Raw genomic sequence first — 22,621 nt, forward strand, 5'->3', positions numbered from 1 at the left:
GTAGCCTTACATTAAACCAGGATTAGCTAATCTGGTCTTGTTTCCAATTTGGTCTTCCCAGAAAGGCTGAAACTTTCCCACAACAATCAAAACATCTATAAAAAAAGCTTTCTTGGGTCTGGAGAGATACAAAAATGTCTTGATGTGGAGCTGCGAGAGCAGACGGACTTCTAAACATACAATACTTTCTTAAAATAAGAACCGTTAGGACTATATTTTCACTTTATCCTTATATTTACAATTAAATGTACAAGGAAATCACCCACACTAACATTTTCAAGTTGCTGCATGGATTCCTTTGGTAGCCTTCTTGCATTTTTACATCGCTTTTCCTTTATTTTCTTCATTTGTGAAGAACAATTTATTCAAGAGTGAAAAGAATAGCTGCACTATGTGCTTGACTGAACACTAAAATCCATTTCTTTGACAGCAGTCTTTGATTTTAAAATAGGGAGGGAAACAAGGTCTTTCTACATGGCCTCCACATAACACTAGATAGAAATCAACAGAGTGATTTGATTTTAGAATCAAAATAGTTGCCTTAAGACTAACAACGTCTAAAGCTGTGGTCCTATGCCCCACATCCTGAAGAAATATTTGATTATATTCACATACAAGTAATTGTGACTTATGACTCATCCTTAACAGAAACAAGCCACTCTTTATCACACACCCTGAAATTCCATCTTGTACCCTCTGTGGCTATGGGCACTCCAGGTTGGGAACTTCTGATTTTGGGCCTTAAAGGAATATCAGAACTATAAACTACACACTGGAGTAAAAAAGAAAGAAATCCCAATATGGCACACCCACTTCTGTATTCTTGCCAAGGAAACTGACTAGGCATGTCCATGAAGTCACCAGGAACCCAGCATGACTTGGGAGATTTATATTTAATTGGAAATATGTTCTTTCATGTATAAATTAACAATGCACAATACCCTGCTTACATTAGTGAGGGAAAAAGATTTCTGTTCTATCTCTCTGTTGTGAAGCATGGCTGTTATATAAAAGTAAATAATTAAAGCTGGTTTACTTAATTTTATTTTTTCTGATTTTTTTTAATTAAACACTTTGGCTTTTCCCTTTCTTTTTAAAAGACTCTTCTCTTTTAAAACAGAAATTCAGACACCAAACAATCTACCAGCAGCTTCCACAAAAAGGACTATTGAGGGCTACAATTCAGAAGCTGTTCTCATTCGACTTAAATCTTGGCTCCATTTGTACCATCTTTTGTAACTGTCTGTGTGCATAAATGGGCATTTCTCACAAACAAATGCCATATAATACAAAGTTCAGTTTAAGCAATATTCTTACAATCCTCAAAGAAGGCTCTGTCAGGCAGACTTCCTATGAAATTCTTTGCTAAACTCTTCACCCTAAATTCCATGAATTTTAATAATTCATAATTTACAAATATGACCAACAACCAGTGCACAAATTATTTTAACTATTTTTTGTGATCATATGTAGAATTTACTTCTGAAATGTCATAAATAAGATTGAAGTCTATCAGGCGTTTTTCATTAATTTATAAAAAGGCTGCCATATTTTCTTGTATTTCAGGGTAGTATTCTACTTTTTCTAAATATACTTTCATTAAATAATTACCAAAAGTTGAATGTTCTTCACCAAAGTTTCTGAACAACATTTCTACACACAGATAAAGTTTTAGAAGATAAATAAAGCTGTATGATTAATTCTGGCCGTAGCCAAAGGTTCGAAAAACAGGTTTTAACTTTTGATGCTTCTCCATCCAATGTGGTCCCAGCCTTCCCAAATCTCCAGAAAATAAATCATTTGTCTTTGGATAGTGTGGTATTTCAAGATTGTGGAACATAAAAACGATTTTCTTTACAGCAAACGAAGTATAATACAATGGAATTATTAAATCCCTCAGACTCATCCTAAACATAACTCAGAAGATCTGGATATGCTATCTCACATTAAAAAAAATAAAGTGTTTTTGTCATAGAGATACTGGGCCAATGATATGGAACTCCCAAGAAATTGTATAATGGAGACAGTACGATGGAAATCAGTGGTGGCAATGTCAGAAGAGACAGCTATTTTATTTTACATTTGGGGTTGAACTATCCTTAATACATACTGGAAGGAAGTAACATTTGCTGCTGGGCAGCATTTTCACATTTTTTCAGCCAAATAATATATTATTTATGGCTGAATTAAAAGGCAGTGTTCCTTTTCAAATACTTAGGCAAATGGAATTCTGTAAGCATACAAAACTTGATTAAGTGTTGCATAAAAGACAACACAGCCTGCAAAAGCAAATTTTCACTGAGTATCAGATATCCTTCAGGGAGTATCAGGGTATTTTATGGATTCCATCATTCATGAATTCAGAGTCAGCCTAGCACTCCCTGCCATGAGTGCACTATATGAAAACTATCTTTGTATATGTTTCATTTTTATGCTGCTCAGAGTCCTTCTATGAGGGATATGGGTCATTTCTAAATGAGGGGGGGAGGAGGGACGGAAAGAGAGAAAGAGAAAAAGACAGACAGAGGGGCAGGTAGGTGAGAGATACAGATAAATAGACAGAGACAGACAGAAAACACCAAAGGCACTATGATGTTTTCCGTATAACAAAACCCCAAATAGCTGGGGTTTTGTTATATATAAAAATACAATATTAATTTAGAAAAGCCTGAAACAGACACATCTTCCGAGATTGGAAGTTAAGGGGGAAAATTATCAAAGCCAGGAAGTCTCATGGTTAATTGTGAGCAACTCATATTTTATTCATTAAATTGAAATTTGAGGCTGCCCAACTCCTCCATAACTCTGAGGGACTTATAATTAAAAGAAAACAACATATATCAAAAAGAGAGTACAGCTGAAGAGAAAACCTTGATATAAATAAAAACCAAGAAGCCAAAGGAGTATGACCACCATCCTTTCCCAGAGCCCAGGAAAACAACCACGTTTTTATAGTTTGTGGAAATTCAAGCAGTATGACCTCTAGAACAGGGGTCTCCAACCTTGGCAACTTTAAGCCTGGAGGACTTCAACTCCCAGAAGTATTCTGGGAGTTGAAGTCCACCAGGTTTAAAGTTGCCAAGGTTGGGGACCCCTGCTTTAGAGCATAGCACTGCAGAGGACAGCGTCCGCCATCAAGAAGGCATGCTTTCTGGGTGCTGCAAGATGACACTGTTTGGTTAATGAGATTCAGAATGTGTCCACTTTATCAGCCCTCATTGGACTGGTAGAAACAAATGGAGAGAAGCAGTCCGTCAAGAAGGCAAGCTGATGCCATGAAGAGCTTTATACCGATAGTTAATAACCAGTATACGGAATGGCACCCAGAAGCCAGGCAATAACATTGCAAATTTTAAAATGTTTTATAGATGGCATATGCCACTAGAAAAGTTAGCAAAAATGTTTAAAGACAAATCAGCTAAATGTTGGAAATGTCACCAGGATCATATATGTGGTGGTCATGTAAGGAAGCAAAGAATTATTGGGTTAAAATACAAACATGGTTAGAAGGAATGCTACACTAGCGTATAGAGTTAAGACCAGAGACATTTTTATTGGGAATTTTACCGGAGAAATATGGCAAAGAAGATACATATTTGATTATACATATAATAACAGCGGCTAGAATAGTATTTGCACAAAACTGGAAAGCAGAAAAAATCCCATTAGAAGGTGAGATAATAAAGAAAATTCTAGAATGTGCAGAAATGAACAGATTAACATTAAGATTAAAATATAAAGAGGAATCGGTGTACTTCAAGACATGGTGATGTTTTTATGATTGGCTAGAACAGGAATACAAATAAAAATAAATGAGAGAAAAGACAAAAAAAAATAGAAATCCAGATGACACCAGAGTAAATGAAAAAGGAGGAAGGAGGGGGGAAATGAAAAAAGAGGTACTATATAAATGTACGTTAAGGATGATATATGTCTAACCAGCAAAATAGAAAAGAAATTGAAAGGAAAATGTGGATATACAGTCATGGCCTAAAGTGTTGGCACCCCAGAAATTTTTCCAGAAAATCAAGTATTTCTCACAGAAAAGTATTGCAGTAACACATGTTTTGCTATACACATGTTTATTCCCTTTGTGTGTATTGGAACAAAACAAAAAAAGGCAGGAAAACAAGCAAATTGGACATAATGTCACACAAAACTCCAAAAATGGGCTGGACAAAATTATTGGCACCTTTTCAAAATTATGGATAAATAAGATTGTTTCAAGCATGATGCTCCTTTAAACTCACCTGGGGCAAGTAACAGGTGTGGGCAATATAAAAATCACATCTGAAAGCAGATAAAAAGGAGAAAAGTTCACTTAGTCTTTGCATTGTCATTGCATTGATACACTAAGTATGGACAACAGAAAGAGGAGAATAGAACTGTCTGAGGACTTGAGAACCAAAATTGTGGAAAAATATCAACAATTACAAGGTTACAAGTCCATCTCCAGAAAACTAGATTTGCCTTTCTCCACAGTGCGCAACATTATCAAGAAGTTTGCAACCCATGGCACTGTAGCTAATCTCCCTGGGCGCGGACGGAAGATAAATATTGATGAAAGGTTGCAACGCAGGATAGTCCGGATGGTGGATAAGCAGCCCCAAACAAGTTCCAAAGAAATTCAAGCTGTCCTGCAGGCTCAGGGAGCATCAGTGTCAGCACGAATTATCCGTCGACATTTAAATGAAATGAAACGCTATAGCAGGAGACCCAGGAGGACCCCACTGCTGACACAGAGACATAAAAAAGCAAGATTATAGTTTGCCAAAATGTACTTCAGTAAACCAAAATCCTTCTGGGAAAACGTCTTGTGGACAGATGAGACCAAGATAGAGCTTTTTAGTAAAGCACATCATTCTATTGTTTACCGAAAACAGAATGAGGCCTACAAGAAAAGAACACAATGAAATATGGTGGAGGTTCAATGATTTTTGGGGTTGTTTTGCTGCCTCTGGCACTGGGTGCCTTGACTGAGTGCAAGGCATCATGAAATCTGAGGATTACCAAAGGCTTTTGGGTTGCACTGTAGAGTCCAGTGTCAGAAAGCTGGGTTTGCGTCCGAGATCTTGAGTCTTCCAGCAGGACAATGACCCCAAACATACGTCAAAAAGCACCCAGAAATGGATGGCAACAAAGCGCTAGAGAGTTCTGAAGTGGCCAGCAATGAGTCCAGATCTAAATCCCATTGAACACCTGTGGAGAGATCTTAAAATTGCTCTTGGGAAAAGAGGGACATGGAGCGGTTTGCAAAGGAAGAATGGTCCAAAAGTCCGGGTGAGAGGTGTAAGAAGCTTATTGATGGTTACAGGAAGCGACTGATTTCAGTTATTTTTTCCAAAGGCTGTGCAACCAAATATTAAGTTAAGGGTGCCAATAATTTTGTCCAGCCCATTTTTGGAGTTTTGTATAACATTATGTCCAATTTGCTTTTTTTCCTGCCTTTTTTTGTTTTGTTCCAATACACACAAAGGGAATAAACATGTATATAGCAAAACATGTGTTACTGCAATACTTTTTTGTGAGAAATACTTGATTTTCTGGAAAAATTTCTGGGGTGCCAACACTTTCGGCCATGACTGTAAGATCAGGGTTGTGCGAATATCAATTGACAAAATATTGAATTGAAAATAGAAACAACGGAGAAAGAAGGGAGAGAGGAGAAGAGGGACATGTAGGAAGAATGAAGCGGTCGAAGTGCTGTCTCGGTGCCTGGAAGCCATACGGGTCTGGATGGGGAGAAACAGACTCAGGCTCAATCCCTCCAAGACGGAGTGGCTGTGGATGCCGGCACCCCGGTACAGTCAGCTGCAGCCGCGGCTGACTGTTGGGGGCAAGTTAGTGGCCCCAAAGGAGGTGGTTCGCAACTTGGGTGTCCTCCTGGATGGACGGCTGTCCTTTGATGAACATCTGGCGGCCGTCTCCAGGAGGGCTTTCTACCAAGTTCGCTTGGTTCGCCAGTTGCGGCCCTTCCTTGACTTATGCCTTATGCACAGTCACTCACGCTCTGGTCACGTCTCGGTTGGATTACTGCAATGCTCTCTACATGGGGCTGCCCTTGAAGTGCACCCAGAGGCTACAGTTAGTCCAGAATGCGGCTGCGCGAGTAGTAACGGGAGCCGCTCGCAGCTCCCATGTAACATCACTGCTGCGTAGTCTGCACTGGCTTCCTGTGGTCTTTCGGGTGCGCTTCAAGATTCTAGTTACCACCTTCAAAGCGCTCCATGGCTTAGGACCCGGGTACTTACGAGACCGCCTGCTGTTACCCTATGCCTCCCACCGACCCGTACGCTCTCACAGAGAAGGTCTCCTCAGGGTGCCGTCCGCCAAACAGTGTCGGCTGGCGGCCCCTAGGAGTAGGGCCTTCTCTGTTGGAGCATCGATGCTCTGGAATGAACTTCCCTCTGGCCTACGTCAAGTGCCTGATCTTCGGACCTTCCGTCGTGAGCTAAAAACATATTTATATATTCAAGCGGGACTGGCATAATGGTTTTAATAGTTTTAATCTTAAACTGGGGTTTTTATTGGGTTTTTTAAATTCTTTTATAATTTTAAATTTAAACTTTTACTTATCAGCCTTTTGTAATTTGCTAGGTTTTAATTGTTGGTTTTAATTGTATATGTATTGTGTTTTATCTTTGGCTGTACACCGCCCTGAGTCCTTCGGGAGAAGGGCGGTATAAAAATTTAATAAATAATAATAATAATAATAAAAAGAAGAGAGGAGAAGGGAGGAAAAGAGAGAGAAGAAAGTGAAAAGGAGAGGAAGAAAGGGAGGGGAAATAAGAGTAGGAGAGAGGGTTAGAAAGACAGGAAGAGGGGAGGAATGGGGGAAAGGAAGGGGAAGGAGAGAAGGGGAAGGAGAGGAGGAAAGAAGAAAGTTAAAAAAAGTAGAAGGGAGGGAAGGGTAAGAGGGGAGGAGGAGAGGAATGGTTGTTGTGGAAGAAGGGAGATATGGAATGGTGGAAGAGCAACTCCTAATGTATTTTAAAGTTTTAGGATGAAGAATGATAATATGTGTGATAAGAATGGTTAAAGAGACTGTACATTTATATATGTTTTATTAGAAATAAAAATAAAAAACTTTTATAAAAAAAACATTGCAAATTTTGAAGCAGTGGGGACACACACAACCACCACTGCCTAGACTACCGCAGTCTACCAGGTATAACTACTGGGTAGTCTTCAAGGGCAGCCCCATGTAGAAGGCATCACAGTAATCCAATTGTGAGAGACCAAGGTGTAATTGACCTCCTTGGTCCTGAAGGACCTCCTGGTTCAAGAAAGGGGTATAACAAACATACCAGATGAACTTGTACAAAATTTCTTTCTCTTTCAGCAGCTGTCAGTCCAAAAGGACCCCCAGACTGTGACCAATCACACAAGGGCAACAGTGACCTCACTGAATATCCCCAGATACAGATAATGAATCCTTATCACAATCAGGCCTCCCCCATTCACATCTCCACAGGATCCAGGTACTGAGCCAGAACTTGGACAGCGTCATTTCTTTGGCCTAGAGGCTATTGATGATTCCTAACCCCCCAGCAAATAGATGGCTTCACCCAGTGATTCCATGAAGAACCAGTTAAAACCCTAACCAGAACACAAACAGATATAGCTAATGTAGAAAAGAGATTGCAAACTACGTTTAGTCAACATTTTCCAGAAAATTATACACTCACATATGTTTTCACTGGCTCTGTCCCATCACATATATTGACTTATCCACCCTAAATAAAAGCTGCATTGTAAACAACCTTGCATTAGCATAACCATCCCACAATAATAGGGATCCAGTTCAAGATAGGAGATAATGTATACTGTAACAAATGAAAATAATTACTAGAAACAACTTTTCATCTGTAATAACCAGCGCCAATGAATGAAGTCATTCAATGGAATCTTAAGGAAATCCAAAACACATGCTAGACACAGAATCTTTTCCCTATGAGTTTATGAAAACAAAGAACGCAGTAAAAAACAACAACAACGATGTAATTCAGAATAGTAAAACAACATTTAAGGAATTATTTTAAAAACCGCCACCCTGATGTAGTGGTTAAGGCACCAGGCTAAAACCTAGGAGACTATGAATTCTAGTCTCACCTGAGGCATGAAGGGGGGCAGTCCCTATCTCTGAGCCCCAGGAAAAAGGCAGTGGCAAACCACTCCCAGAAATCTTGCTAAAGAAATTGCAGGAAATAGGCCAGACAGTATCCAGGCATCAACAATGACTTAAACGTACAAAATAAATAAATTCAAGTATTTTAAAATGCAGGTACTTTCAATTTAGCATGAACAGTCCTACTTTTTAAATTTGTATTACCTTCAGGAGGTGGTGGTGGAGGGAATCCTTCCATTTCCATTCTATTCTTCGTTCCCTACTGTGTTTTCTTTTCAATGTATAATAAATGATTCTGTAATAAAAGACAAGTTAAAACAGGTGAACATCTTTTCACATTTTTAGAACATATCATATACCATACTGACTACATGATAGAAAACATGCCTAAATGTTTAAGAACGAGAGTTTCTTGAAGTCAGAGGATGGTGCTCTATTATTTATGTATTTATTTATTTGCAGAGTTTGGGGCTATTGAGAGCCAATTAGGTATAGTGGTTAAGGTGCTGGCCTAGAAACCAGGAGACTGGGAGTTCTTGTCCTGCTGTAGACTTGAAAGCCACTGGGTGATTTTGGGCCAGTCATTCTCAGCCCAACCCATCTCACAGTGTTATTGTATTAGAAAGAAGTAATAGTATTAGAAAGAAGTAATAGTATGTCTGCTACCTCGAGTTACTTATAAAGTAATAAAGATGGAGAAAAACCTAATAAATAAAGTAGCAGAAGCCATTATAGTACAACAGTGCCTTATGCCAATCTACAATGTTAGTGTGTCCTTTATTATAGGTAGTGCTTTATTTTAGAAATAGATTTAGATTTACATTTATTTATTTTTCAAAAATCACTTCTGTCCTTTTATTTTTATCATTTAACTTTTACTGTACAAACAGCACCACAAAAAGGCAGCCTCTTTCATATTCTTGTGAAAAAGCATGCAAATGGAATTGTCTTTTTAAAATGAATTTAAATATACTGTTTGATTTTAGATATTTTTATTAGGTTATGCATTTTGGTAAAGTTTTTCTTGGTTTCGTTCTAGAATTTTCCTTACAGTTTGAAAATTTTATCCTTCTTTCAGATTTCCACCTTTTTCAGGTGTGTCCTTTATTTTTTTTCCCCCAAGAAAATAAGATCACCACAACTATACCACATCATGAATCCACTCAATACCATTTTGCTTGTGTTTAATAGCAGAAACTTCCATTAAGGTTACTGGTGCCAGACACTTAGTAAGTGGTTCTCAAACAAATACTGTGCCAGAAAATCTATCTTTATTATACCAACCTAAGCTCTCCTTCATTTGTCCTAACATCTTCCATTTTTACTCTGATACAGAAATGACTGCCTGCAGTATAACTGTGCTTTTGTTATCATGCTATACTAACTCAGCAATTAACTCAGGCACTTGGCCAACAGCCCTTACCAATAACAAAAGTGTAAACTCTTGTCAAAGATACTCCTAAGCCTTCTCTAAGCCTATATTATGGGCTGGGGCTACTCTGTAATAAAATAATTTGACAAATTTATGATTAAATGGCATGAGGCTTAAATCCAGATAAGCCTAACTTCAAATCAATTCATAATCCTAAACAACAAGGAATTAAGGACAGAGTTTGTAAGTTTAGCAACAAGAAACACGGGGTTTAAAAATGACATCAATAAGCTTTAAATCCAGAAACAAACCTAAAATACCAGACCTAAAGTACAGATAGCGCTCTACTTACAACAGTTCATTTAGTAACCATTTGAAGTTACAACGACACTGAAAAAAGTGACTCGTTATCATTTTTCACACTTACGACTGTTGCAGTATCACCATGGTTACCTAGTCAAAATCAGGACAGTTGGCAACTGGCTCATATTTATGACGGCTGCAGTATCCCAAGGTCATATGATCACATTTTGCAACCTTCTGAAAATCAATGGGGAAGCCAGATTCATTTAACAATCGTGTTACTAATTAAACAAATGCAATGATTCACCTAACAATTTTGGCAAGAAAGGTCATAAAATGGGACCAAGTTCACTTAACAGCTGTCTTATTTAGCAACAGAAATTTTGGGCTCAGTTGTGGTCGTAAGTTGTGGGGACTGCATACAGCTTGCTTGTTCTGCATTTTCATGCATTTTCGCAGTACATTAGCCCTGCCAGTAGTTTATAAGGAAGAGGCCCACTGCCAGTACTCCTCTCCAATTTGCTTATGATATTAGCAACTTTTTGCTAGGACTGTGCCAAAATTTCTTGCTGGCTTCAGATTTTTGCTTTACTAAAATCCTATTGTGAAACTGACACATCCCCATGTTAAAATGCCAAGGAAAGGAACCACGTTGCATGATACAGCCTTAGAACAGGCCACAACATGTACAGTAATACTTTTTCATCAGTTTTCGTGTGTCTCTCATAGGTTGGGAAGCCAACCGAATCCATGACACTGAGATGGGTGGTGAATAAACATAATAGTAAAATGTGTTAAATTCACGAATGTAAGCATTTCAGTATGTGAGAGAAATACCCTGAATTTAATATAATAAAACTTTGATCTAACATGTCATGTGCCAGTTTTTGTTTGGGGTGTTTGTCTCAATTACCTGTGAATCAAAGAGAAAAAGGCCATTGTTTGTTGGATAATTACCATATGATATGCATTCTTTACTAAGGGGTTGCAGAACTGACACCCACAGTGGAAATTTTAATTAAATATTCCCGAGCTTGAAAAAAAAGGAACTTGTTTTGAATCTCACAAGAATATTCTGAGCAAGCAAAATATGTTTCAATGGTTTTCAATGTTGTGATATCCATCTTACAAATACTGGGATGTCTATAATAACATGAACGCAATCAAGACATCTCAAAGACATGACTATTGCTATTTTCAACGTGTATAATTTAGCAATTAATTTTCTATATCATAGATTGTGATTCCATTATTTATGTTCCACTTTTCTATTCCTTATCTTATTATTTTAAGAAAAAAAAGCCAGCATCAATAACTTGCTGTGTATTTATTATCACATAGAGCTTGGTGTCATTTGAGACAAACCTATGAATAATTTGATTCTTTTAGTATATTAGTTTTCCCCAAGCATATTTTTAATGTGGAACATTATTATAAACTGAACCAAGTTCAAAGTAAGCTTGAAGGATAAATTTTATTATTTTCTCCATAACTCAAAAAAAACAGATTTTAACTAACAGTTAATTAGTTATATTTCTGCAAATGAATAAACTTAAGTACCGCTCTTACAAAGTGATATGTACTGTTGTGGTAATAAAGTACAGAATTCTAATTCAATTATTTTATAGATACTAGTCAACACATTTTCTCTACATATTTTAGAACAAAATGAGGTACTTTATTTCAAATGATTCAATATGCTAATTGCCATGAATATTCCTAAAATAATATTGCAGACTAAAAATTTTTTTCTTATGTTTTATGTTTATTATAACCATTCAAGTGAGGGGAAAAACATTTTAAATTTCTGGAAAACAACTCTAAGCTACTTTTTATATTGTAATTCAATTATTCCCATCCGCAATATGGAAGAGTAAGCAGGACAAATTTTTAACCTTGAAAGTTACCATAGTATATTCAGAGGTTTGTCAGATAAAATACAAGCTTTGTTAACAACTGAAACAGATTTTTCTAAACATAGAACTTCTGTGCTGCTTGTGTGGGTTAGCTGCTTATCCATGCATGGACTAAAGGATTAGTTGTTCATTAGCATTACTATTCCCTAAATTTGAATCAGGACTATAAGGAGAATCATAATGTATCAATTTAATGTATTTGCATTTCTGAGGTTGCACTTTCCAGTTTATTCACTTTTCGTTAGTTCTAACAAGACAGGTGTTTTTTTCTTTTAAGCAATGGTTTAATATGTGTTTGCATGTATGTTTTGTTTCTTGTTTCATTACATTTCAAGCATCTTCCAGCATAGTCTTTCTTAACAATTACAAACACAGATAGCCACATTTAGTACAAGTTAGAATGATGTGATATTCAGTTTAGGACAGATTATAATTGATACCAGATTGCATTTAATGCAACCCCAAATTCAAGGGTAAATCAAGGTAGCGTGTACACAATTGAGGCTAGCATATGTGAATTTGCAACTGTGGTTTTAAGAACTGCTAATCTTTGTGTGTTCAAAATAGAGAAAAGAGAATGTCTGTCAGTACAAGTTTAAAAAAAGAAAAAGCTCATCATTACATTAACGCCACAATTTGATGTGATTGAATGACATGAATAAGGTCGAGGCTACAATAGGACATGTTGGAATGCCTGAATCTATAATAGAATTTTTTGTTTTATTTTGCCTTCTATAACTAATCTGATACTTTGGAAACCATGGTTCTAAATTGTGAGGATATTTTTATATCCTTTAATATTTGATTAATATACATAAGACATTTATCTAAAATTTTCATTGCCTGTTTCTGAATAAATCTATTTCTGAGTTGAAATCAATTACCATATTTTCCATAGAAATATCACTTCGAATAGTATAAATTCAAATAATGTGACTATCTCATGAGATTTATTAACTACACTAATTGAGAACTACACATGACATTGGCTTATTGCCCTGAACCATACGTTTTCCACAAAACTTAAATCCCTCCAGCTGTTTTAAAATATAAATTCCAATCATCCACAATGATCAGGTTGGGGCAGGATGCCCTGAACTCAGTGCCAGCTCAAGAGTGTATGGCACTCTTGGGCTGATAATGGTGTCTGATGGTGACACCTTCCATGATTTGCATTTTTAGAATGATTTAGAAGAAAGGGGCAGGTGTTAGTGCCCTCTAAGTTTTGGCAGCGTGGACCACTGAGTAATTGGCTTCAGCCTATAGAGGCCATATCTGAACTACAAGCAATATTAATTATACTTAACATAACATAATAAGAGAGTTGGAAGGTACCTTGGAAGTCTTCTAGTCCAAACCCCTGCCAAGGCAGGAAACCCTACATCATTTCAGACAAATGGTTATCCAAAATTTTCTTAAAAATTTCCAGTGTTGGAGCATTTACAACTTCTGCAGGCAAGTTGTTCCACTTATTGATTGTTTTAACTGTCAGGAAATTTCTCCTTAGTTCTAAGTTGCTTCTCTCCTTGATTAGTTTCCACCCATTGCTTCTTGTTCCACCCTCAGGTGCTTTGGAGAATAGTTTGACTCCCTCTTCTTTGTGGCAGCCCCTGAGATATTGGAACACTGCTATCATGTCTCCCCTAGTCCTTCTTTTCATTAAACTAGGCATACCGAGTTCCTGCAACCGTTTTTCATATGTTTTAGCCTCCAGTCCCCTAATCATCTTTGTTGCTCTTCTCTGCACTCTTTCTAGAGTCTCAACATCTTTTTTACATCGTGGCAACCAAAACTGAACGCAAAATTCCAAGTGTGGCCTTCCCAAGGCATTATAAAGTGGTATTAACACTTCACGTGACCTTGATTCTATCCCTCTATTTATGCAGCCCAGAACTGTGTTGGCTTTTTTGGCAGCTGCTGCACACTGCTGGCTCATATCTAAATCATAACTTAAATACTGAAACTATTGAGTTGCGTTTGACAAGTAAATAATAAGTGGTAGTTATTTATAACTCACTTTAACTGGAACTGCAGAATGGACCAATATGTAAAACATTTCCTTATAGCAATTAGGGTTCTGATTCAAATAAAATTATCTGCAGTGTTTCCTAGCAAGGAAAAAAAAGTATTGCCTATTCATGATATTAGTTTTATATAATTTTCTATCTATTTAAGCTGTGAAATTTGATCCCAGTATAACTCATCATACTGTACTGATCTAATCCTGCTAATCATTTTTGTTTAATATGACAGTTCCATTATAAATATACATTTTTTTATTTTAAAAAGTAAGAAGCTATGTTACAAGATTGGTGTAAGTAGTTTGATTGCCTGTTTGCAATTTTCTTTCCAAAATGTTTGATATTTCCTCTCTGAAAAGTTTCAACCAATATGGAAAGCAGTCAACAGGAGCTCTAAGAGCTGCAATCCCAAATGTTTAGAAGATGCCTTCCCTTAACAGATTTTAATAGGCTTTATATCATAATTTTAAAACCTGTCCCATTCATTTATTTTATCCAAGGGATGTACAGCAAAGGCAAACCTAAATCAGCAGCCCCAAACCTTTTGGGCACCAGGGACCAGTTCCGAGGAGAGAGGTTTTTCCATGGACCAGAGGGAGTTTCGTGTTCTGCCTGCATCCCATGGATGGGGCTTCGCTTGTTTGCGCGGACCAGTTTCTAGCATGCTGCGGACCGGTACTGGACCATAAACTGAGGGTTGGGGACCCCTGACCTACATGATACACTTTTGCATTTGGTGACGCATGAGACTGTTGGACTATAAGACCTTGAATTCACTACCATGTAGAGTCAATGAGTTAAAAATATCCAAATCACTCATACACCTAAGACTCACATTGTTCAGAATCTTCACTTTATAAAAACTCTCACAAACCTGTTTTATTTAGTAAAGTTTCTCTACTTTACAGCCTCCTCATATACAAAAATCCACATCAGCCAGCTACAAATTGCAACAATTTTAGAATTCAATCTCAAGAATTTGTTACAAATGCCAAATCTTAGTTCTCTATTTGCACCTGCTCAACTTTGGATTCATCCACCACATTAAGCTCTTATGTGGCTAGCTCCTTTTTTGGTTTAATGTGTTGTTGTTCAGTCACTAAGTTGTGTCTGACTCTTGCCAACCCCATGGACTACAGCACCCCAAGCCTTCTCTAAGAAGGTCTCCCAGAGTTTGCTCAAATTCACGTTCATTGTGTCAATGACCTATCTATCTCTTCCTCTGCCTTCCCCTTCCCCTTTTGCTTTAATTTCCCAACACCAGGGTCTTTTCCAATGAGTCCTCTCTTCTCATTTGGTGGCTAAAATATTTGAAATGTGGTGAGCAAACTCAGCTAATTGTGTACATTCAATAAATGAGAGTTAAAACAATTTGAGTTAATGCAGTATGCAAATCTCATCTCTACCTTCCTATGACAATCTACAATCATCCTTTCTGTAGCTTCACAATGGAGCCTATAGTTATTCAGGGGCCTTAAGGCCATTTTTATTCTTTAAAATCCTCCAAAACAATCGTCCTGTCTTTCTAACACTAATCCTTGTGACAGTCTCCAAACTCTTAATCTTCCACCAATACATTATGCTAGATCATAAATTTTAGTGCACTGAGTCATTTATTCATTTAAAGTTGGATCTTTTTGAGTGATCTGCCAATTTTCTTGCTCTAATCTGCAACATAAAATGGAAATCTGGCTCACTTATTGAGCCATGTGTGACTAAAGCGGGTTTCCCCTCATTGCTGGTACCAAATGCAATTCTGCTCAGATGGATTTTTAAAAAAAGAAAACTTAGGATTCTTCATGAATAAAAAAAAATATCTCTCCATTGATAGTTTCTCTACAAAGGCTGCTTTTCTTTTCCTCAAGTGTTCATTATATAAATATTCTGGGAATTTCCTAATTCATTTGAATGTCGAAATACACAGTGAACTGCCAGATACTACAGTATTTTAACAAAGCATTCCAGTTCCTAAAATTCTGTCAAGTGGATATACATACAAAGATGAGCTGATCTGAAAACAATGCTTCTAAATATTTTATCCAAAATATTTAAAGTTCACCTTTTTGCACCTGTGGCACTCAAAGAGAGCTTTCATAAAGCCATATAATATTGGAAACATAATTTTTTAAAGTTATTTAATATACATAGGCCGGTTCCCTGTTCATCCGTGATATAATTTCTATGTTCTGTGAATTATGAAATATTGGAATAGCATGATGAGCACACCACATTTTACACCATACAGTATCTTACAACAGTTATTTCTTAGATTACATTTTTCTCAGCTTCAAACAATCTACTTCAAAAACAATGTTGACTTATCTTAAAGTTAATATTTCAAATAAAAGATAAACATTATCTTCTATAATTCAGCATGTTGAGCTTTCTTCAAAGTGATGCATCTTTATACTTTCAAGGTCAGTAATCAATTATTCCTGAGTAAAGTGTCTAAAATCTAAAGTAGCATTTGTTCCTCTGAACATTCTTTCTCACATCTTCAGAATCTTTTCATGTTAATAAAAGGTGAAAACTAGTTGTGGCAGAATGCAATTTATCATAAATAATCATTACATTGCTAAAAAGCTGTTGAGGATAAGGCAAATGTCTTGTCCGAGATTTGAACACATGGGAAAGCTAGGACTGAGCCACAAAACACAAATCATTCATTTGAAGTCAAGAGTTCTTTCATACAGAATCACCCTTGCCAAATCTTCTCAGCCAACCAGCATTCTAAGCACACAAGACCAACAATTCATTAATTGTAAAATCTATCTCAGTTCAGCCTTTGACACATTATCTAAAACAATGACATTTCCTCCCAGTCTCTCTAAACTAGAGACTTCAAGTAGGAATTAAGCCCACAGCCATATTCCAAAGTGTTGGTTGGTTGGGTCAAGAATGGACCTAATTAAAACTGACATTCTATTTCAACTGACTTAATTATACATAGTGCATGAATATATATATTTAGTATATTTATTATAAGTAATATCTATACGATTAATACTTTCTTCCTTCTATCATTCAAAATTAACAATTCAGAGGCTTCATTTAACACTGCAAACTTATCTTCTGCATTCCATTTAAATGTTCCCATTGTTCTCCCAAAGACTTAGAGTATTAACTACAGCTTTTTTAGGTCCCTCTTTCAAATAATTCTGCAGCAACTCCCATTTTTGTGCCATAATCCTCAACATCGCTTCTCATACCTTATAAATGGGAAAAATCTAAATGCAAACGGTGACCTCCATCCACCAAAAGAATCAATTCTTTTGATTCTCAAAGTCTCCAGAAGATAAATCTGGCAGGTGCATAAATTTATTTATTTAATCAATGTATTAGCCAGCCCTTTGATAACATATTTATTTTCACTTTCTAGTATTAGTGGAATCACACAAAAACTAATCCAAAATAAGTCACAGATATTAAGGGACACTTATGGGTCCAACCACAAGAAATGACTTCAAGTTGTCATGGGTAAAGTCTCTGGTCTACATTTGCTGATAATTCAATAATGGCAGCAAAGGATTTTTTTTCTGTAATACTGAGGTAGGCAGGGATCATCTTAAATGAATTTTCTGTATAAAATGTTACTGATTGGTAAGATCTCCACCACACCTCTTCTTCAAGAGCTCAAGATGAGCTATCTGGAAATTTCCCTTTATTTCCACGACTACACTGTGAAGCAGGGACTCAAGATATCCACACCAGAACACACCTGTCAATCAGTCATCTAACTACTGCATCCTCAATCATTTCTGTGTAAGGTGATTATTTGCTGGGGGGAAAAGACCCCACCTCTCACTACAGAAGTCAAGAAAGCATTTCTATAGTCCCACCCAGAATCTTCTAATAAGCCCACAATTGGGCAAGTGAATAAAACTGGCCACTGAAGAGGCCCTTTTCTGCAGTTACATTTTCTTGTGCAGACTCCATCACTTTTGCCACACCCCTAGTGAGCCACCCTCTTTTGCAATAGACACTGGAGAGGATTAAGGAGGAATCAGGACGTACACTTGGCATCACCACCATCTTTCCAAAGGAACTTTTTACACTTCGGAAAGCTGCACTGCTGACCTCAATCAGTGCGAAGCGGGCAACCGCAGGCATCAACATTATAAATAAAGAAATGCCTACAGACTCTTCTGATTCACAACTCAATTCCATGCAGTTAAATTATTTTATTCTTAATACATGCCCAACCCTGAAACAACATCATCCCGTGCACACGCAGAGAGAGAAACACTGAGGAGAAATAACTCTAGACCGAACTCAAACCCACAGATTTAATTAGATACATTTATTAAAGGGCAACACATTAAGCATTTATGTTGGGGAAAAGAAAACATCTCCCCTCTCCGTGCAGATTTACTTTTGTTTTTGTTTTTTAAAGGAGATCCTCCCAACTCTCTTTTCCAAAAAGTCTTGCTGAGCAAAGCCATTCCACAGAAAACTCTTTTTGAACAGTTTTGGCATCCATAGGTTTTGCCTCTATATGAATTTTTTCACCGTGACACCACCAGTTTGCTGGATCCAAGAGGCTGAGTACACACAAACATACGCACACACACCCCACATACCCGCTGTGGGTGAACCGCGGCTCCATAGGGGGAGGGAAACGAAAGGGACGTACTCAGTGGGGCTCCCCATAGGGAACAACAAGTAAAACTTCTCTTCTCCCCCCCCCTCCGCCCCTGAGCCAAGCAGCCGCAGAAAGCTTCCTTGGGCATCTGCCTGCAAAGGGCGAACGGAGGAAAAGGGCGCGGGGGGGGGGCAGCAGTTCAAGTTCCCCCCACACACACACTCGGGAGCCCATCTCCACGCGCGCCTCAACTTTCTCCTCCGCAAAAGCCCGTCTCTGTCCCGGTCGCGCCGAACCTCCGCCTTTTGAGGATGCCGAGCACTCAACCCCCGCTCGGCCGAAAGCCCAGCCTGTCCGGCATCGCTATAGTCACCTTTGCAGCCTCCAGGCACTGTCACCGCCCCCTCTCCACTGCTCCGGCTTCACCGATGCTGAGGTCCCCTCCGAAAGACGCAGGCGGTCAGCATTTCTCCCGCACACGAACGCAGGATACCCTGCCGAGCCGAGGATGTCGCTGAGACCTCGAGCATGATTGGAGGAAGCCGGGGAGGAATCACCCCCTCCGGTTGGCTCTCCTGACTGCCACTCCAGCGGCTGCTCCCGCTTGTGCAGAGGCATAGGGCGCTGTGAGCAGCAGAGCTGCGCCCCCGCCGCCGCCGCTGCTGCTGCTCCAGATCTTTCCCTTCCACCCCCGTACACGCATGCATCGCATTCCTCGATGGCCACGTGACCCGCCTAATTGCTCTCTGTTGTACAGCTGGGCTGCGCGGAGTAAGGAGGCTCCTGCAGCTATCGTGTCCCCTTTTGAGTCCAGTCCAAATTGTTCTGGCTGGTTTCGCTTTTCCTCAGCAAAGGAGACTGCTTTCTCCCCGCCCCGCCCCGCCCCCCCCCAAAAAAAACAACCTGTGCAAACACCTCCATTGGCACTAAAAACAACTTTGGCATTTTTACCTCGTTTTCCACAACTTTCTGTGGCCCTCTGAGGAAAAGCATTAATTCCTATGGAACCCTTCCGAGGCATCGCCACTCGGTCCGCCTTCTTATACAGGCGGTGCGCTGCTGTGTTATTTATACAGAGTTTAGCGTTTTCTGACAGCCTCTTTTTCCAGTGATGCTTCCAATCCTAGATAGGGAGGGTAGCCTCCATAGACACTTAAGGGATGGTATTTTCCTAAGACAAATGGAAGCAATCAGAGTTTTGTCCCTTAAAAGTTGCTGAATGGGAGGGTTCTGGACTACAGAAATAAATGGGCTACAGAAATAAACCAACATTAGGCCCAGCCCACAAGCCAGTTGGTCAATTATTTTGTCGCAGTCCATGGCTCTACAGCCAAAATGCAGACATAACTTGGATGCTGTATTTGACTCTGCAAAATAGTATTCACTGATCCGAAAAGCAGACCCTACACCTGTGGGAATAATGCTAAAATAATGATGATAAAAATGATAATATATGATAGTTTGGTCTAATGATTTAAAGCATCAGATTAGAAAGTAGGAAACTGAGATTTCTAGTCACATCTCAGGTATGAGAACAGGCTGGTGACTGTTGGCCAATCACCCTCAGCCCAACTCACCTCACAGGTGGTTCTGGGGAAAATAATAAGAAATATTAGAAATCTTCATCACCTTAAGTTATTTATAAAGTAATAAATGTGGGTTAAAAGTCTAATAAAAATAAAGAGCATTGTCATCTTTTGCCCACTTCATAAATAGGGTCCTTTAAAGATTGATAGTATGAAGTTTATGGTTCCACACTGTTGCATCTAGAAGCTAAGTAAGCTGCATCATTTCAATTTATTTATACCATAGGTGTTGTGTATTGATGGAGAATTCAGGCGGGAAAACATTCAAATCTTATTGGTTGACACCTGGTCCAGGTGTGTATAAAAGAGGGACATCCTGCCTGTATTTGCTGCTGAAGTCTCACTCTAAATAAAAGAGCTGTTGTCACTGGTCTGGTCTTATGGTCTTTGGGTGTCCTCTGCTGATCTAACAACAGGTGTCAATTGTACAGGACCCTCATAAAACTGGGTTTTACTAAAAAAAAAAAAAAAAAAGGAAGAAGCATCTTGTTTTGTTCCCAAGAAAGTATATATTTCTTCCATTTTGCCATGTCTTTTTTTTCTGGGCAATAAAATTAAAATACACAATGAGGTACCATCAGTAGTCTTCCAAAAATAATTCAGACACAACTCCTTTTTATTATTTCCATATTAATTTACATTAGCAGTGAGGGGTGGAAAGCTTTAACCAAAAACTGTCTACTATTGACCTCACCCCATTCCTAAGAGGACTATAAGGGGCGTGCATAAGAGCACAAAAGTGCCTACCGTTCCTGTCCTATTGTTTCCTTTCATTATATCAAATTAATATAGTTATTGCATACTTTTGCTCATATATATGCTTATATGATATTTAGTTATTTTATGTTGGTGCTTGTGTATATTGTTGTGACAGGAAAAAAAAAACCACCATACTGCATCAGCAATAAGCAGCACTGCCACTTATCATATGTCTTATCCACCTGTCCCAGTCAGGCAGCCTGCAACCTTAGCAAGAGATCAAAAATATTATTCACAGAATTCCAGAAACTTAGCTGTTATTTTTAAATCAAAAGGCAACCTAAATCTTTAAACTACAATGCTTCCAAACACAAGGGGTTATAGCTTCAAACATAATACTGTAGAAACAAGAGTAAAGCAAATGAGCAGATAAAAATGGTTGAATATAGAGATGAGGTTCTATCCTTTTCTTAAAACATAGGAAAGGGGCAGTCAGAACTTGAAACACCTGGTGGCACCATGGAGAAGTCTTCATCTTTTGTACCTGCAATAAACTCTTTAAAGACAACCAGAATTCTCATCTTATGAAATAGGGTAGAAGCCTATTCATATACAAACAGGTTCTAAGCTGTTTAGGAATATATTTAGAATTTAACTTGAAACTTTTCTAAACAGAAATCATATGTTCCTGACAGGAAGTACCCAAAATTCAAGCTGCCACATTCTTCTTAGTGATGGCACCTTCTTGACCCCCACCCTGTTGCTCTTCCGAAAGGCCCCCAAAATGTTGTTTTGTTAGCAGGGGACCACAAATGGAGATGGAACTGATCAAATGGCTGATTTGATTGTCTTATTGCTGCCAATGGAGGTTGGGTGTGTGTGATTTTTTTTGTATGGGTTTTTAATACAAGGTGGATTTTTTTTAATGTTATAAATTGCCCAGCGTCATCTATGTGTGACCTCGGTGGCTATATACATTTGTTTAATAAATAAATAATTCTAGACCATACTCATTTAAAAAATTTCTTTCAACTGTCTAATTAGAAAAGAACTGGAACATGGGTAATACCATAGTAGCCAGATTAATTTTTTTCAGAGAAGGGATTCAATTAATAGATCATCTGCAGATGGAAAAAAGTTTTCCTTGACACTATACCAGCCTGAGGATCAAGACCAGAGGATCAAGAGGATTTCAAGGCTGTGTTCTTGTTTCTTCAGGTGGGTGGGGTGGGGACAAAACTTAGAAGTCATTTAGATGATACCTTAGGTTGGGACACATTCTTTAACACATTCTTCAGCTCAGTCTTTGTAAACAGCAATGGCTCATGCCCAAAATTCCCTAGTCGTACCACTAATAACTACGATGATCCAATACAAATAGATTTGGATGAAGACTATTGCCTGACATAGTGTAAGCCACCCTGAGTCTTCGGAGAAGGGCGGGATATAAATGCAAATAAAAAAATTTAAAAAAAAGATTTCACAGAAAAGGCATTTCGTAGACTAAAACCATCTCTATCTATTGGACCTGATGGACTATGTGCATACTTTTTAAAAAAGCTTTCCACTGCTATAGCAGAACCCCTGAGCATAATCTTTGAAAAATCTTTCTGGAGCAGCTCCCTACCCAACCTATGGTCACTAGCCACGGTCATCCCTATCTTCAAAAAGGGAGACCCCAGCCTAGTCGAAAATTACAGACCAATCTCTCTATGCTGCGTCACCTGCAAAGTCATGGAATCAATCATCAACCAATCCATTACCCTCCATCTGGAAACAAACAATCTACTCTCTAATAAATAATCTGGTTTCAGGAAAAAATTATCCTGTAATCTACAACTTCTACACTGCAAAAACATATGGACTACACATCTACAAAATCTTGATCAGGGCAGAGCAATAGATGCAATTTACATAGACTTCTGTAAAACCTTTGATTCATTGGTACATGACAAATTACTTCTAAAACTAAAATCCTATGGCATCTTCAGACCCCTCCATAATTGGATAACTG

The 22,621-nt window shown here is 38.2% G+C and overlaps 1 protein-coding gene across 4 annotated transcripts in view; it reads right to left on the bottom strand.

Annotated features, from left to right (window-relative positions):
- The window catches only part of ARHGEF10 (Rho guanine nucleotide exchange factor 10), a 117,980-nt gene extending 99,063 nt beyond the window's left edge, over window positions 1-18,917 (bottom strand). The window contains exons 1-3 of one of the 4 annotated variants that reach the window (XM_058177489.1): window positions 18,696-18,916; window positions 8,333-8,423; window positions 4,251-4,290 (exon numbers count right to left, since the gene is read on the bottom strand). Coding sequence is in view for 2 of the 4 variants with exons in the window: in XM_058177480.1 (XP_058033463.1) it covers window positions 8,333-8,372 (40 nt within the window). In the remaining 2 variants the exon portion in view is untranslated. Of the gene's footprint in view, window positions 1-4,250; window positions 4,291-8,332; window positions 8,424-18,695 lie in introns of all 4 variants that reach the window. The other 3 variants (XM_058177480.1, XM_058177471.1, XM_058177497.1) reach the window with 3 other exon arrangements.
- Window positions 18,918-22,621: the final 3,704 nt, after the last annotated feature.

This window comes from Ahaetulla prasina, chromosome 1, assembly GCF_028640845.1.
Source record: "Ahaetulla prasina isolate Xishuangbanna chromosome 1, ASM2864084v1, whole genome shotgun sequence".
NCBI lineage: Eukaryota > Metazoa > Chordata > Lepidosauria > Squamata > Colubridae > Ahaetulla > Ahaetulla prasina.